Source organism: Penicillium citrinum (assembly GCF_028827155.1).
Source record: "Penicillium citrinum strain IBT 23319 chromosome Unknown utg000002l:1.0-3833315.0:1.0-3834789.0, whole genome shotgun sequence".
NCBI classification, from domain to species: domain Eukaryota; kingdom Fungi; phylum Ascomycota; class Eurotiomycetes; order Eurotiales; family Aspergillaceae; genus Penicillium; species Penicillium citrinum.
The window spans coordinates 2,322,797-2,338,146 of record NW_026622687.1 but is presented as its reverse complement, the minus strand read 5'-3'; the positions used below and the strand labels follow the sequence as shown (position 1 = coordinate 2,338,146).

At 48.0% G+C, this 15,350-nt stretch overlaps 5 protein-coding genes across 5 annotated transcripts; 3 read left to right on the top strand and 2 right to left on the bottom strand.

Annotated features, from left to right (window-relative positions):
• Positions 1–78: 78 nt before the first annotated feature.
• N7469_002691 (putative C2H2 finger and ankyrin domain protein) lies at positions 79–2,068 on the bottom strand (the record flags this gene model as incomplete). The annotated part of the gene is made up of 2 exons (XM_056641611.1): positions 79–1,964; positions 2,023–2,068. The coding sequence occupies 2 exons, from the start codon at positions 2,066–2,068 to the stop codon at positions 79–81; spliced, it is 1,932 nt and encodes a 643-aa protein (XP_056504105.1).
• Positions 2,069–3,378: 1,310 nt separating this feature from the next.
• N7469_002690 (uncharacterized protein) lies at positions 3,379–4,354 on the top strand (the record flags this gene model as incomplete). The annotated part of the gene is made up of 2 exons (XM_056641610.1): positions 3,379–3,845; positions 3,871–4,354. The coding sequence occupies 2 exons, from the start codon at positions 3,379–3,381 to the stop codon at positions 4,352–4,354; spliced, it is 951 nt and encodes a 316-aa protein (XP_056504104.1).
• A 480-nt stretch (positions 4,355–4,834) lies between these two features.
• On the top strand, positions 4,835–6,369 carry N7469_002689 (uncharacterized protein; the record flags this gene model as incomplete). The annotated part of the gene is made up of 3 exons (XM_056641609.1): positions 4,835–5,681; positions 5,817–5,981; positions 6,041–6,369. 3 exons carry the CDS (start codon positions 4,835–4,837, stop codon positions 6,367–6,369), a joined length of 1,341 nt encoding a protein of 446 aa, XP_056504103.1.
• Positions 6,370–7,279: 910 nt separating this feature from the next.
• On the bottom strand, positions 7,280–7,812 carry N7469_002688 (Rieske (2Fe-2S) protein; the record flags this gene model as incomplete). The annotated part of the gene is made up of 2 exons (XM_056641608.1): positions 7,280–7,525; positions 7,579–7,812. 2 exons carry the CDS (start codon positions 7,810–7,812, stop codon positions 7,280–7,282), a joined length of 480 nt encoding a protein of 159 aa, XP_056504102.1.
• An 896-nt stretch (positions 7,813–8,708) lies between these two features.
• Positions 8,709–14,048, top strand: N7469_002687 (ATP-binding cassette glutathione S-conjugate transporter YCF1; the record flags this gene model as incomplete). Its single annotated transcript, XM_056641607.1, has 5 exons — positions 8,709–8,731; positions 9,338–9,521; positions 9,601–13,352; positions 13,411–13,565; positions 13,630–14,048. The coding sequence occupies 5 exons, from the start codon at positions 8,709–8,711 to the stop codon at positions 14,046–14,048; spliced, it is 4,533 nt and encodes a 1,510-aa protein (XP_056504101.1).
• Positions 14,049–15,350: the final 1,302 nt, after the last annotated feature.

Here is a 15,350-nt window from a genome sequence, read left to right as displayed (position 1 = left end):
TCACTGCTGTACATTTCTATATTCCTCTTTTATACAGCAAAAGCTGAAAAAAGTTCAGTTGGACATGTAAAAGCCACCTCATTGGCCTTGCATCCTTCGAAAGCGCTCTTCAGCTGCTCTGGCTCGTCGCTCTCGCTCCAATCGCATTCTCATCTCTGGAGTCATTCCTCGAGTCTCCTCATCTCGCTTCTCTGCAGCTGTCTTTTCGACCGCCCCCAGTGTTCGACCACCTTTGCTTGTCCTTTGGTGTGATTCCCTCTCCGCGTCCTCTTTCTTCAATCGTTCCAAATCTGTCTTTCGACGGTTGGTTTCCTCTTCTTCAGCAGCCTTTCGTTCTCGATCCGCTCGACTATCTGCGTCTGTTTTGGATACTGCTGATGGTACTTTGGCAACGGCCCAGTCCCATCTCGATTCCCCGAGCTCGTGACGAGAAATGCGAAATGCATCGCGGGTTGGGCGGTCTCCGGCCAGCTCAAATGGCGAACGTCCTTCGTTATTGGTTGAGGTTGGATCGGCACCAGCCCTCGTCAAGAGCGCTGTTACAACCGCCGGCGCATTTAAATTGGCAGCGAGGTGAAGAGGGGTTGGGCAACGGAAGTTCTGCGGTGAATCGGCTGGTGTGAATGTGAATGAAGGAGTAATAGAGTTGTTCGTAATATAGGACATCAAAGCAGGGACCTTGGAGCGTTTAATCAAGGCTTGTATTTGCGATGTATGCAATAAACCTTCCTCTTCCTCCTTGGACAGCTTTGGCTTTTGTGGTTGCGGGCGTGGCGTCGAGGGCTTCGATGCTTCCTTCTTCTTTGCCTCCGCGGCGGCAGCGGCAGCCAGTGCGGCCTCATCAACTTCACTGACCTTCACGCGAGTCAGCTCCTTAAAGCACCTCATCAGCTCTCCTTGTGTAGCCCGACGGGTGTTAAATGGAAACCCTCGTAGTCGAGGATCATTCTGCTTGAGAACGTGATTATCGTACTTCTCGAAGAGAATCCTCTTATTTGTCTTTCCTGTGGCACGGACAAAGAGCAGCTCCGCACTGTCAATCATTTCTTTCCAATCCGCAAGTAAGTCTCGGATATCTTTCTCGAGGGCTGCTTCATTGTATCGACGTAGGCTAGAGCCAGCTGAGTGAGCGGCTCCTCGTGAAGCATCACTGGCAGATTGAGAGCCACCTTGTTTGCGTCGAGTAGTATATCGGTGGAAAGTCTTGTGGGCGATGACTTTGGCCTGTCTATCTTCCACTCCGCCTTGCTTGCGGTGAATCTCCGGTGCAAGAGAGACCAGCATTGCCGCAAAATGTCCGCCACCAATCATACACATGAATATGTGTGGACCTGATTCTGAGGGGCTTTGCTGGGCCTGTGCGTTGTTCGTGCGCGCCTTGATAGGAGCTAGTTGCTTTTTTCGAAGCGTGTCCACCAGATGTCCAGGCTCGTCTTGTTCGATATTGGAGAATATTGCACGGTATATACCCAATGAGGTATTTGATGGGAGACCAGTGCTGGAGAGCCAGAATATCGGCTGTTTCGCATTTCCTATCTGAACAGTCGTTGGTTCTTCTCCATTTGGCTCAGCGAGCTTAGCCTGTCGTTTCAACAAGGATGTAAGGGTCGTGTCCGTGCCACCCTCTGCCTCGTCATCTTCCGACTCTGAAGACTCCGATCCAGAGATGGACTCATCCAATTCTCCCACGGCTTTCACGAATTGAGCTTCATCGAGAGGTGCGTTGCCCCGCAGTTGGGCCTTGACATTGTAACGGTGGTGATCAGATCTAACATGGCTTCGTTGTTCCTCTACGTTGCGATACGAAACATTACAGAGCGAACATAATGTCGTAGATGCGATCTCTGGTTCTTGCGCCGCAAATTCAGGGTCCTTTGAGGCAGGTTCAGAGGTCTGTTCGGTGATCTCTTGGTTTCCGGTTTTCGCGGTTAAAGTCGAAAGAAGCTCCTCTGGCAGATCATATACTACACGGATTAGCACGAAAGCACGAAAGTACGAAAGTGAGTTGATAAGAGTGCGCACCATAAAGAGGTCTCTTGAGGAGCTCTTCCATTCGAGAGTCCGCCATACTTTAGTGATGTGCTAAGACTGAAGCCCCTACGATGACGATGTTTCTTTTTACTGCCGGGCGGCCGCTTCTTTTTATGCGCCTGTGGGGCACCGCCTTAGCGGGGCGAGGCTCAGCCTTTTCCATTTGACTCATAGTGTGTCAGCTCGTTTATTCTGCATTGGTCTCGGGAAATGAGTCGATCTGATGATTCATAGCGAGTTTTAAATTGCGAGAGAATCAGGCTTGGTAAGCTCTGTGGGGATGTATCTCCTACTGTGGATTAATTAGTCTCTCAGTCACGTTAAAGCTGTCCTACGGTATACAAAAATAGTAGAAGAAGGAAGACGCTGTTAAAAATAAAGACACAAAACTTCTAAGGATCAAACTAGACTGAGAGATATTGAATCTTTGCTTAAGTAGGTGTAAATCGACAACAGGAAATATCGGTCGATCACACCGTGTGATCGACGGTTCAATGACCGATACTATGTGATAGTAAAGCTAATTTTTATAGCTTCACTGTTCTTGGGTCACTAGTAGTGACCCTAAAACCAGATTTAAAGACGATTAAACTAATATCCCAAGACGATATCCGGGCGAATATCGTCTTGGTGAAGGAATCCATGTGGTTTCATCATGAGATTCTCGAGACCTAAGCTTTTTGTTCAGAGATGGCTGTCCATCACCGCCTCTTAAGTCTTCCTAATGAACTGCTCGTTCGGATATTCCAGCACTCTTCTGACTTCAGCTCGCTTTGGAGCCTCATCAACACCTCCTCTCAACTATCGTCCGTTTTCGATAGCAACGCCTCTGCTATCTGCAATGCGATCTTAAATACCAAAGTCCCGTCCCCTACCCGGGCTCTTCTACAAGGAATGTTGTCGCTTCACAAAAATTCGTTCCTATGCCGTACGCCAGAAGATTATCTCTCTGAGTTCGATTTGTCTGAAGTGCCGCTACTGCCGAGTGTATCTGGGACAGTATCAGAAATGAGATGGTTGATAAGACTAGCCCATCATGTCCATATTCACGCTCATCTCCTGATCGAGGCCTGTATGCAAAGGTGTTTGAAAAGCAGTCTCGGAGATAGGGAGTACGATGATGGATTCAAAAATCCCACATGGTCTGAAGAGCAGCGAGCCCTCCTAGGATTTTGGCAACTCATATTTGTGAATAAACTCCGTGGGAAATTACACGATGGGTCTCTCAAGTGGTCAGCCAGTCTAAAAGCCTCTCTCGAAGGAGGAAGTCAGTTCTATGGCAGTCAATTATATGGACTGTCCACTATCTGCCGGGCGATGCAAATGACAATGGCACTCGATTAGCTGATGAATATTTACTCGGTCTCGAAATCAGAACGGGCTTTGTTAGACTCCAAGACGTTCAACTTACCTTCTTTGCCCAAAGAGAAAAGGTCCGGCTGGAACTGTCAGCGTTCGCCATCCCCAGAGGCAATTTCCCAAGGGCAGGAGCCCGACGAAAACGTTCGTCAACTAGTTATCGTCTCTGATATAGAGCTAAGCGTTGGAATCTGTACCGAAGCTGAGAATAGCTCAAATGAAATGAACTCTCAGAACGTCGATTCTACGGAAGAATCTCGGAGACATACAGATGTGAGAGCAGACGGCGAGCTAGAAGCTGGTGAAGAAGGTGAACTATTGGCACAGCCTGTTCAAGAGCAAGGTCAAGAGGTTAGCGAAGTTACTAGTCGAGGATATGCCCACGATATCGATCCGGGTCGAGAACAACAATTCTCTGGGCATAATTCCGACACTCAATCTCCAATGCGACGGTGGTATGGGCCCCCCCGGCTCGTCTAGCGAATCTGAAGAGGGAGCTTATGGATCCTCCAATGAGAATGAAGAGGACAATACTGATGTGGAAGATAGTGAGGAGAAAGATAGTCATGAAGATGAGGATAGTGATAGCGACGAGAGTACTGGCGTGGGCGCTGCCGATTGTATTCTCAGATCACCTTCGGAAACTGACAGCGAGGATTACCATTTTCCATGGAGACTTAGAATACGATATCCATCGAGTAATCCATATCGGCCACGTCCTGTCCAGGATTTTGGTCCAGGCTCAACAAGCAAAAATGAATGGCTAGACTTGCCGAGACCTCCACTTGGCTTGCAGTTCTGGAACAGTATGACCTTGAACCCCGAAGGAGGCCCCGGGAAATACATGCAGTTCTCGGCTTATTCGAGATACGGGTTTCTATTGTGGGACGAATGGCGGATGATAGAATTCGGGTTCTGGTCGAGGGAACCTATTGAGGACATGTCTGCGTATTATCAGAAATAGTTTCGATTCCTTTCTACGGACGACATGAGATTCCATCGCAACTTTCGCTATGCAGGGGATGAAGACTGGCTATAAGGATATAAGTATGGCATGCTAGAAATAATACTAGTACGAGGTGTAGTCACCTAACCGCAATCAAATTCTGTTGTCACATTCCCCTTTCCAACATCTCAATGCTTAGCGATTGGCATCGCGTCTGAAAGATTTCACAATTGATGCATTTCCATGTTCATCGCTAGACAAGTGAACGAAAAATCTTGAACGAAACCCTGATTTCACTTATTTCGTAAAAGTCGCATAATCAGTATAGAACTCTACTGGGTATTTCGAATTTGGCCCGCTTGTAACAGAAAGTGTATAATCATAAGCAACCCTGTTGCAAACGTTAGCGATTGAAGCCATGTTAGAAAAAGTCATACAGACGCTTGTAGAGCATGCCAACAGTCCTTGATTCAAACAAACCTGGCAAACAACTTATGGATGTACAATATTTTTACAAAAGGCAACGTGGAGATAGTATCCCCTCAAGGAAATCTTCCCGCATTGCGATCCAATTCGACAACAAGGAATGGGTTTACTAGTGAGATCGCTGCTTGGCTCGCACTTTCAACCGGCAGTGATACAATTGGGTCAAATGACGATGATTCAGGAATTGTTTATATTGATCCGCGGCTGTGGGGTGAACCGGACGATGATAGACACGTCTCTTGCAACGAGCCCTGCACTTATGTCCTACCTCCAATGACACTCCCAATCCCAGGAACTTGGCATTACCCTTCTCTCGTCACAGGAATCGGAGTTGGCATTGACATTCCAACGAACATCGTTTACTTGGGTACTACTACAAATACTACAACTCACATCACAACCACGACTACCACGACTATCTCCATCCCTCCTTACCACGGAAATGTAGTGCCCTTCTGGAACGTGGTGATTCCATCTGGTGTGAACTCGTCGGTATTCACGCCCACCCCCAGTATCATTCACCCTGCGTTCAACATAACCTGGCCGCCGTTCGAACACGGGGGAACTTCTTACCCTGGAACGATCGTTCCATTTTATCCACCCCCTTGGACGCCGGCTAGTCCCGCTCCGACTCCCTCCCCGGGACAGTCAACCGCTTCGACGAGCTCCTCTCCGGAAGAAATAGTTACCTCCAAATTGAGTAAATCAACAGGCGGGGTTGAGACAGGCTCCGGAGGAACAAAGACGACGTCAGAAGGTGGTGGGGATGATGATAATCATGGTGGACATCATCCAGTAGCGCATCACTCTGGGCCAGCAAAACCCACATGTACAAATCGCAAGCTTTGTGGCACATCTTGTAAGGAGGGGCTCACTGGACTTTTGAACCGCGTTTTTCATGTTTGTCATCCATGCTTTACAAACTGCGGTGGGGTTGATTGTCAGTATTTCCTTTCTTGAAATACCTCTATTCCTTGTTAACATTTCTCTGCAGCACCAAACCGCGACCCTTCCAATCCGAATAACCCCGAACCTGAGGGGGATCCTGACAATGATCCATCTTCGATCTCCAAAGAGTGTTCAACGAGCACTTATAGCTCATGCAACACTGCATGCGTGACAGCAAGCTCCACCAGTTCATGCTCATCTACTTGCAGAGGTGAGATTATCCAAGAGCAGCCACCAAACCCATCATTTAATATAACGTACCCTCTCTAGATATTGTGGGCTGCGATACAACAGGTGCTTCCGCGGTCGATGGCTACACACTAGGCCCTATAATCACGGGTACGGTGGAGGTTTGGTCCGGCGTTGCAGACGACCAACCATCGGATACTACAGCAAACTGGTCTGCTGGCAAGGCAATCTACGACGCCGAGACTCCCACGGCTAGTACCACAGTCAGCACCATAACGAAAGTCATTCTGGACACCGCAACCGCCACCGCGACGGTGACCGGTACTGTTGGTTGGGCATCGGTTGCGGCAGCCTCGCGATATGGGCCTCTTGGTAACATAATGACGGATTATAATCTGAACCTTTTATAAGCCTTCCACAACAAGTAATGTTTGTCAGGCAGGATACTGGTACAACTATGGGGTTGGAAGTCCCAAGCCTAAAGCCTGGTCATCTGTCCCAGAGAGCGCGAGCTTCTTCTCGACGATGACTGTTTACGGCGATAAGTACTCGAAGTGTGTTTACACAAACTCTGCAGCGCCTAGTGCTGGTGATGGTGGTACTTTGTCCTGTGATGGTCTTTCTTTGAGCTGATTCGTATCAACCCAATCTGTGTTAGGGTGCAACGCAGATGCACTCATCGGCTGGGATACTAAAGTCAAACCGCTGCTCGGATGCCCTGTTACATCAACATCGACCAGTCACTACACGACAGTTAGCTCTCAGAGGACAGAGACTGTAGTGACCACTATAGTTCATTCAGACTATTAAAGGACTCTTCCTTGTACTACTACCAATATAACATCTTTGACTTCCGTTACCGCACTAGAATTCCACTAGCTTATCCAGACCTCGTGAACTTACGACACACCAGAAATACCGCTCTGGTAGACTGAGGATATTCTATTTCTTGCTCGAAAATGAGTCCATTCTTGCCCGACAAAAGTCAAAGGTGAGACTTCAAGAGTCTGAACAGAGATCATTACGAGTCCCCAGCGGATTGTGATGAAAATTCCCCAAATTGTAGTATGCGAAGATTGGTATTACCTTAGTCAAGAACACCATTCTTGCTCTTGGTTGAGCTAATCGGCTCGGATGCAGTATGTCTAGTAAGAGGGCTACAGAGTGACTGTGAAAGAATAGGCTGGGAGTTTTCAGTAGACTCTTCAAATGGTCTAGGCCATTACTCGAATTCCATTCTGATTTGAATCATGCATTAGCTAATCCAACAGCTTATTTTGATACAAGCTCAGTCCTGTCCTTGACCAACTCGATGTGTACTCAGCTTTGTGGTGGCCTTCGGACCCACACCTCCTTGTCTGTACTTGAAAGTTTCTCGTCGATTTCAGAAACACAGGGATCTCGTAGTTCGATGTCCCACAGAGGAAGCTTGTGGCTACCCCTGTCTCCCTTCCCAGTGAAAAGGTCAAATTTCCAACCATGTCTAAAACATTTGATCCCTGCACCAAGATCTTCGATATCAAAGACGTTGCCTTGCTTTAACGGAAATGCTGAATGGGGACATTGCTAGGCAAAATTAGCCTGTGGGACATCCTTCAGAAGGGCTGCTTTGAACAGACATTGTCAATTGCGTGTAAAAACCCTTTATACTTGAATACAAGGACCTGGTCGCCTAAATCTGAGAATCGGTTTCCTTGTGATTGCTCTTGAACATCTGTCTTGGGTATACTAAGTGTTTTGCATCCAGATAAAACCTGACAGCCTTTCTCATCATCACCAATGTCAGGAAATTGAGATACACGACCCACTAAATGCCAGATTCTTGGTTGAGCCGGATCTTTCGATGCCTCCATAATTGACGCATGTCCGGGTGTGCTCTCAATGTGTGGTCGGGTATTAATAGCCAGCATCGGCGAATGCTTCATTAGCCGAGCTGAGTGGGCGATGTGTCTGATTTCCGAGAATTGACCACAAGATGGACAATTAATAGTACGAATAACCCTGAGGCTATGAGGTAAATGTCACCAATACCTACTAATTTCATTGAAACACTTTACTGAGAGATAACTGTATTATGCTCTTTTGTGATTCTGTGCAAGTCTCGTATACAGTCCATAACCCGTTAATGATCAACCTACGTAGTATTTCCTCAAGAGAAATGGTAACGGATGCCCTTGACTTGCCCAGTCTCTCATCACTCATTCCTCTGGACAACCCATGTCTGTCGAGTCCCTTTTAACCTCAGGCACGCTTTAGGAGCCTCGACCCACGCGTCATAGCTATCCACCACGCGCCAAGCTAGTGGAAAATCAATAGACCTTGGGCTGTCAATAATCCCGTGCAGGAATTTTCGGTCCCTACCAGATAATTAGTTGGAATTTGAGATCTAACTGTCGATTTGCTTGAATCAATCTTTAAACAGAGCAATCGAGTGTCCTGAGTCAATTTGAATCTGATGCCAAGCGCGATCGGCCGTTGAAACACGTGATGGATCTGTGTACTGAATGGCGTCATCTTTATCGCGTGGCCGCCATATGGTTTACTCGTCTTTGGTTGGACAAACTTCATCGAGCAAGCATTTAAAGTAATTCTTGGCATATAAAATTTGCTTTCATGGTACTATTTTGACTTATGAGGCTCCGGGTTGGACTAGCTGGTAAATCAATCGATTCACGGCTATGCACGAGAACTATATATTTCGCAACCACCGAACACGGAAAACCCATTATCCAGCCTGCGCATGAGGAAGATGTACACTAGAGCTTACATAGAGTACGTATGATGAGGATTTATCGTTATACAATAAAATTCAACAATTACCTGGATGGCCAATGGACATTGGCTATCAATATCCTATTTTATACACTAATATGTCCATGTAGGTAGTCTTCTCCGATCATTGACTGCCGCATTCGGTCACTTCAAGTCCATATCACGTGATGAATCTCCCACGGGCAATAGGCCCCTCCAATATATGCTTCCAATTCTCTCATTCTGGTATTTCATAAAGAGATATACATATTGCACTCTTTCAATGCAGTGGCCAAGCTACCTCAGCCTTGAGTACTCTAGTAAACGTTTGGTGGAGTCATCCAGTGGGGCGCGCACCCGGATTTGCGGATTTTAGAAAGCGTCAGAAGCTCGGCTTTTAGTAAGCAGCCTGCGAGGCGTCTTGACACCGCCGCCGTCTCCTCTTGAAGTTCTCTTCTTTCCTGTCTGAACTGCAAGGACGAACGGGGCGCGCTGTCGCATGACTGAAAGATGTTAGATGGCAATTCCCAGGTGGTCCTAGGGGGGCTCCCATCCGGGGAATCACTCGCAGGCCTATACCGACTCGGATTTGCACCTCAACCTTCGCCCGCAACAAGCCTTCTGTAGTGATGCTGAGGGCTGGGGTCCGCTCAGTCCGCTCGGATTCCACATCACTCCATGCTTCGTTGATGCGATCGTGGCCTTCGTTGCCGTTTGGGGTATATTTTCCGGCGCAGCTGCTCTGTACATACTCTTAAAGAAGCGCATTCCGCAGCCTGTCTCGAAGAATTGGCATTTCTATGCGAAACTGGTTTGTCGATCCTCGCCGAGCTTTACCCGCATAGAGACCGGAATTAAATTATAGCATACTAATCACCTTATCTTTTTAGGTTCTGCTCGCCTCCATCATCTGCGTAACAGCCCTTCAAGCTGCTGTGCAAGCCGAGACTCAACCGAAGACCTTCTTTGCCGACTTCCGATTTTGGTCCTCACTTCTCACATTTGCTTCTCTCGGTATCATCTTTGCGGTACAATATTACGAGCATTGGAGGAGTCGCCAGCCGAATGGCGTGGTCTTGTTCTACTGGTTATTCTTTATCATCGTCTACGCCGTCAAGCTGCATTCTCTGGTCGATCGCAAAGATTACATAGACCAGCTTCCATATTTCGTCTGCATCAACATTAGCCTGGGTCTTGGGGTGTTGGAATTCATATTGGAATATTTTGTCCCCAAGAAGAAGAGTGCCTATGATGCTTTGGGAGACGAAGATGAATGCCCTTATAACTACGCGGATATTTTCTCTGTTCTCACCTTCAGTTGGATGACCCCCATGATGAAGTTTGGTTATGATAATTATCTCACCCAAGATGACCTCTGGAATCTTCGTCGACGTGACACCACTCGTGCTACCCTCGATGATTTGAGCCAGGCTTGGGACCAGGAACTTACCAAGAAGAAACCATCCCTATGGATCGCCCTCTTCAAGGCTTTTGGTGGTCCGTACCTTCGTGGCACGATAATCAAGTCTGGTAGTGATATGCTCGCCTTTGTTCAGCCACAGCTTCTACGTGCTCTGATCGCTTTCATCAATTCCTATCAAAGCGACGAACCAGAGCCAATTGTCAGAGGTGTTGCGATTGCACTCGCCATGTTCCTTGTATCCGTCTGCCAGACAAGCTGTCTTCACCAGTATTTCCAGCGTGCTTTCGACACTGGAATGCGCGTTAAATCATCGCTCACAGCTTTGATCTATTCAAAGGCTCTTCGTCTTTCCAGCGAAGGCCGTTCCACCAAGACCACTGGTGACATCGTCAATCACATGGCTGTGGATCAACAGAGACTGTCTGATCTGACTCAATTCGGAACCCAGCTGTTATCTGCCCCATTCCAAATTACTCTATGCATGGTGTCGCTTTACCAGCTTGTTGGACCGAGCATGTTTGCGGGTGTCGGTGTCATGATTCTCATGATCCCTCTAAACGGTGTGATTGCGCGAATGATGAAGAAGCTTCAAATCACACAGATGAAAAACAAAGATTCGCGAACGCGCCTGATGACTGAGATTCTCAACAACATCAAGAGTATCAAGCTCTATGCTTGGAACACCGCGTTCATGAACAAGTTGAACCACATTCGAAATGACCTCGAGCTTAATACTCTTCGTAAGATTGGAGCAACTCAGTCTGTTGCAAATTTCACCTGGCAGTCTACCCCCTTCCTTGTGTCTTGCTCGACCTTCACTGTCTTTGTGCTCACCAGCGATAAACCCTTGACTACTGAGATCGTCTTCCCTGCTTTGACCCTCTTCAATCTGCTCACATTCCCGCTGTCAATCTTGCCGATGGTTATCACATCTGTCATTGAGTCATCCGTGGCTGTGAAGCGTCTGGTAGAATACTTTACGGCGGAAGAATTGCAAACCGACTCTGTTGTTTTCGAAGACCCTGTCGAACATACTGGCGACGAGTCCGTCCGTGTTCGTGATGCTTCATGGACCTGGAACCGCTATACCGGAGTTCCGGTACTCGAGAACATCGATCTGAGTGCTCGTAAAGGTGAACTCAGCTGTGTTGTCGGACGTGTCGGCGCAGGAAAGTCTTCCCTACTCCAGGCGCTTCTAGGTGAGCTGTGGAAGAACCACGGTGAAGTTGTTGTGCGTGGTCGTGTTGCATACGTCGCCCAGGCCCCTTGGGTCATGAATGCCAGTGTGCGTGAGAACATTGTATTTGGTCACCGATGGGACCCAGAATTCTATGATCTCACAGTCGAGGCCTGCGCCCTTCTCGACGACTTCAAGATCATGCCTGATGGCGATCAGACCGAAGTCGGAGAGCGTGGTATCTCACTCTCTGGGGGACAAAAGGCTCGGTTGACACTTGCCAGAGCAGTCTATGCGAGAGCAGATATCTATCTCCTCGACGATGTTCTGTCAGCCGTGGACCAGCACGTTGGACGTCACATCATCAACAAGGTGCTCGGCAGCTCTGGTATTTTGAAAGGAAAGACGAGAATTCTTGCCACCAACGCTATCACTGTTCTTAAGGAAGCGGACTTCATTGGACTTCTGCGTGACAAGACTATCATCGAGAAGGGTACATATGAACAACTCATGGCAATGAAGGGTGAAATCTTCAATCTTGTCAAGACGAATCTGGCAGAGTCGGATGATGAGCGGTCAAATACCTCTGATGATGATCTCGCTAGTGCCGGGAACTCTGAAACAACCGCTGTTATCGAGGATGGCGAGGAAACTGACAGCGAAGAGTTGGAGCAGCCGGGTTCTCTCGTTCCCATCAAGAGTGGCCGCAATCCTCAGCGTAAAACAAGCCATGTTACATTACGCCGTGCCAGTACTGCAACTTGGCAGGGCCCACGGCGCAAGCTGGGAGACGAAGAGAATGTTCTCAAGAGCAAACAAACTCAGGAGACTGCGCAGCAAGGCAAGGTCAAATGGAGTGTTTACGGAGAATACGCGAAGAACAGCAACATTGCGGCGGTCACCTGCTATTTGCTTGCTCTTCTGCTTGCTCAGACTGCCCAGGTACTTGCGAATTTCTGGCTGAAGAACTGGACCGAGTACAACGAATCGAGTGGAGCCAACAAGGCCGTCGGAAAGTTCATCGGTGTTTACCTTGCCCTTGGTCTGGGTTCGTCTCTTCTTGTCATCGTCCAGAACTTGATTCTCTGGATCTTCTGCTCCATTGAGGCATCTCGCAAACTGCACGAGCGTATGGCTTTTGCCATTTTCCGTTCTCCTATGAGCTTCTTCGAGACAACTCCATCCGGTCGTATCCTGAACAGATTCTCCAGTGACGTTTACCGTGTTGATGAGGTACTTGCGCGTACCTTCAATATGCTCTTCGCCAACTCTGCTCGCGCCTTTTTCACAATGGCTGTCATCGCTACCTCCACGCCGGCTTTCTTGCTGTTCGTTGTTCCGCTGGGCTGGGTATACCATAGTTACCAGAAATACTACCTGCGAACCTCTCGTGAGCTTAAGCGTCTGGACAGTGTCACTCGCAGTCCTATCTATGCTCATTTCCAAGAATCCCTTGGTGGCATCTGTACTATCCGTGCCTACAAGCAGGAAAATCGCTTCGCGCTTGAGAACGAATGGCGCATGGACGCAAATCTTCGTGCTTATTTCCCATCCATTAGCGCTAACAGATGGCTTGCTGTTAGACTGGAATTTATTGGTTCTATCATCATCCTGGCTTCTGCCGGTCTTGCCATCATCTCTATTGCAACTGGCACCGGCCTCTCGGCAGGTATGGTCGGTCTGGCCATGTCCTATGCTCTTCAAATAACGCAGTCTTTGAACTGGATTGTTCGTCAAACTGTTGAAGTCGAGACCAATATCGTTTCTGTCGAGCGAGTTCTGGAGTATGCCAACCTGCCCAGTGAAGCTCCTGAAGTTATCTTCAAGCGTCGCCCTGCCATCGGCTGGCCCGCTCAAGGTGCCGTATCGTTCAATAACTACAGTACCCGTTACCGCCCTGGTCTTGACTTGGTTCTCAAGGACATCAATCTTGATATCAAGCCCCATGAGAAAATTGGAGTGGTCGGTCGGACTGGTGCTGGAAAGAGCTCTCTAACTTTGGCTTTGTTCCGAATTATCGAAGCCGATAGTGGTAGTATTAGGTATGATCTCATTTTTACATATTATAATCTTGGCTCATTTCAGCTAACATGTTTATAGCATTGATGGGCTCGACGTTTCGACGACTGGTCTATTCGATCTCCGTGGTCGCCTGGCTATCATTCCTCAGGATCCTGCCATGTTCGAGGGCACTCTACGTGACAACCTCGATCCTCGACACGTTCATGATGACACCGAACTTTGGAGCGTACTAGGTATGAAACCATGATCATCTCAACAAAGGTTCCAAGTGATTCGATACTAATATCTTTGTGTTAGACCATGCTAAACTCAAGGAGCATATTGCCCAGATGGATGGCCAGCTTGACACGCAGATCCAAGAAGGCGGCTCCAATCTCAGTCAAGGCCAGCGCCAGCTGGTTTCTCTTGCCCGAGCTTTGCTAACCCCAAGCAACATCCTGGTTCTGGACGAGGCAACCGCGGCAGTGGACGTAGAGACCGACGCACTTCTGCAGCGCACGCTGCGTAGCAGCATCTTTGAGGACCGCACTATTATCACCATTGCGCACCGTATCAACACGATTATTGATTCTGATCGAATTGTCGTTCTGGACAAGGGTCGAGTAGCTGAATTTGACACTCCTGCCGAGCTGATCAAGCGTGGTGGTCACTTTTACGAGCTTGCCAAGGAAGCGGGCCTGTTGGATGGCGATAGCATTGCTACCTCCTCCCAATAGCGCCAATACAGATCGACTATTGACCAGCACTGATGAAGCTCACGCGTCATGCGTGAAGGGGCCTCCAGTCAGTTTGCATCTCAGATTGCGTCGAGTCGCTGTAATTTGAATGGCTCGGGGAAGCCGGACCTACTTTGAGCTCTTCGGGCCGATCGCTGGGTCAGTCTGGATTCAAAGCGTCCAATACTAAGCCGCCTGCATGGATCATGCTTCTTGCCTGCTTGTCCTGGTCATCTTCAATTGCGTCGAAAGGTCCTGCGTGTGGCGGTGGCTGTCTGCATTGGTGGCCAATTCTTCAATGTGGAAGACAGCATGTACCTCTTCGAATGCAATACCCCAGTCATTTTGTCCCCGTATACCCCCTGACAAAGGACGAAGTCGCAACAATCATGGTCAAGGTGTTCAAGTTCTTCTTACGCAAGACAAACTACGCCATCTATCCCCCTTTCACTCTAGCTATCCTGTGTTTCAATTATCTGGCGCCTCTGATGCAACCCGATCAATGGCGAGTGATTGGCGTGCGATGTTGCCTGGTAACTCAGAAAAGTGCTTTTTTAGTCTGATTTTTGGTTGACAAATTCCCCTGCCCCCTTGTTCTTGGAAACGATTTCGTGACTCCCGTCGGTACAGTGTCATTTCGCTTTGTTTCATGTTGTGCATAACCCACCTTTGAACAAAAGCACATAGGGAGAACGAAGAAGAAATTGGACAGGATTGTCGGTGTCGAGCGGAAAACGACAACAAAACATTAGTTTGCATATACAGAATGACATAGTAATTCCGATTGGAACCTTTGCAATCCAGTTAGTTTCTACAGGGTATATCTGCAGTAGCGTCGAGGACCAAACGTGGCGGTGTCATCTTGATATCAAAAAGTCCATTCTCTGAGCGTCAATTGAAGATATTTGGGGGCGGGTTGTTAGTAGCGGTGAACAATCCCTGCCAGTTGTCTCTACGCCACGTACCCTGCACAAGCATACTATACTAATAGACACCAAATGCACTGGCATTAGCCTGGAATTTTTTTTTCTCTTTGGCGCATTATGGAACTTGAAGTTTCTGCGAATGGTTTGAAGCGAATTGAAGCACAGATTCACAATTCAATTATCCTGCAGGGATAAGTTCCCATACAGCCCAAATGGGATACCTGTAACCGCCACCCGACAGTTTGCTGCAGTTTTAATAGGGTTTTGGTGAGGGTCAGTTTGAAAGATTTCTAAGAATAAATCACATGGCAATTTAAAGACGTCGCCAATGATATACGTGAACTGGTGGTGTATGGGTTCTACGGGAAAATACAGT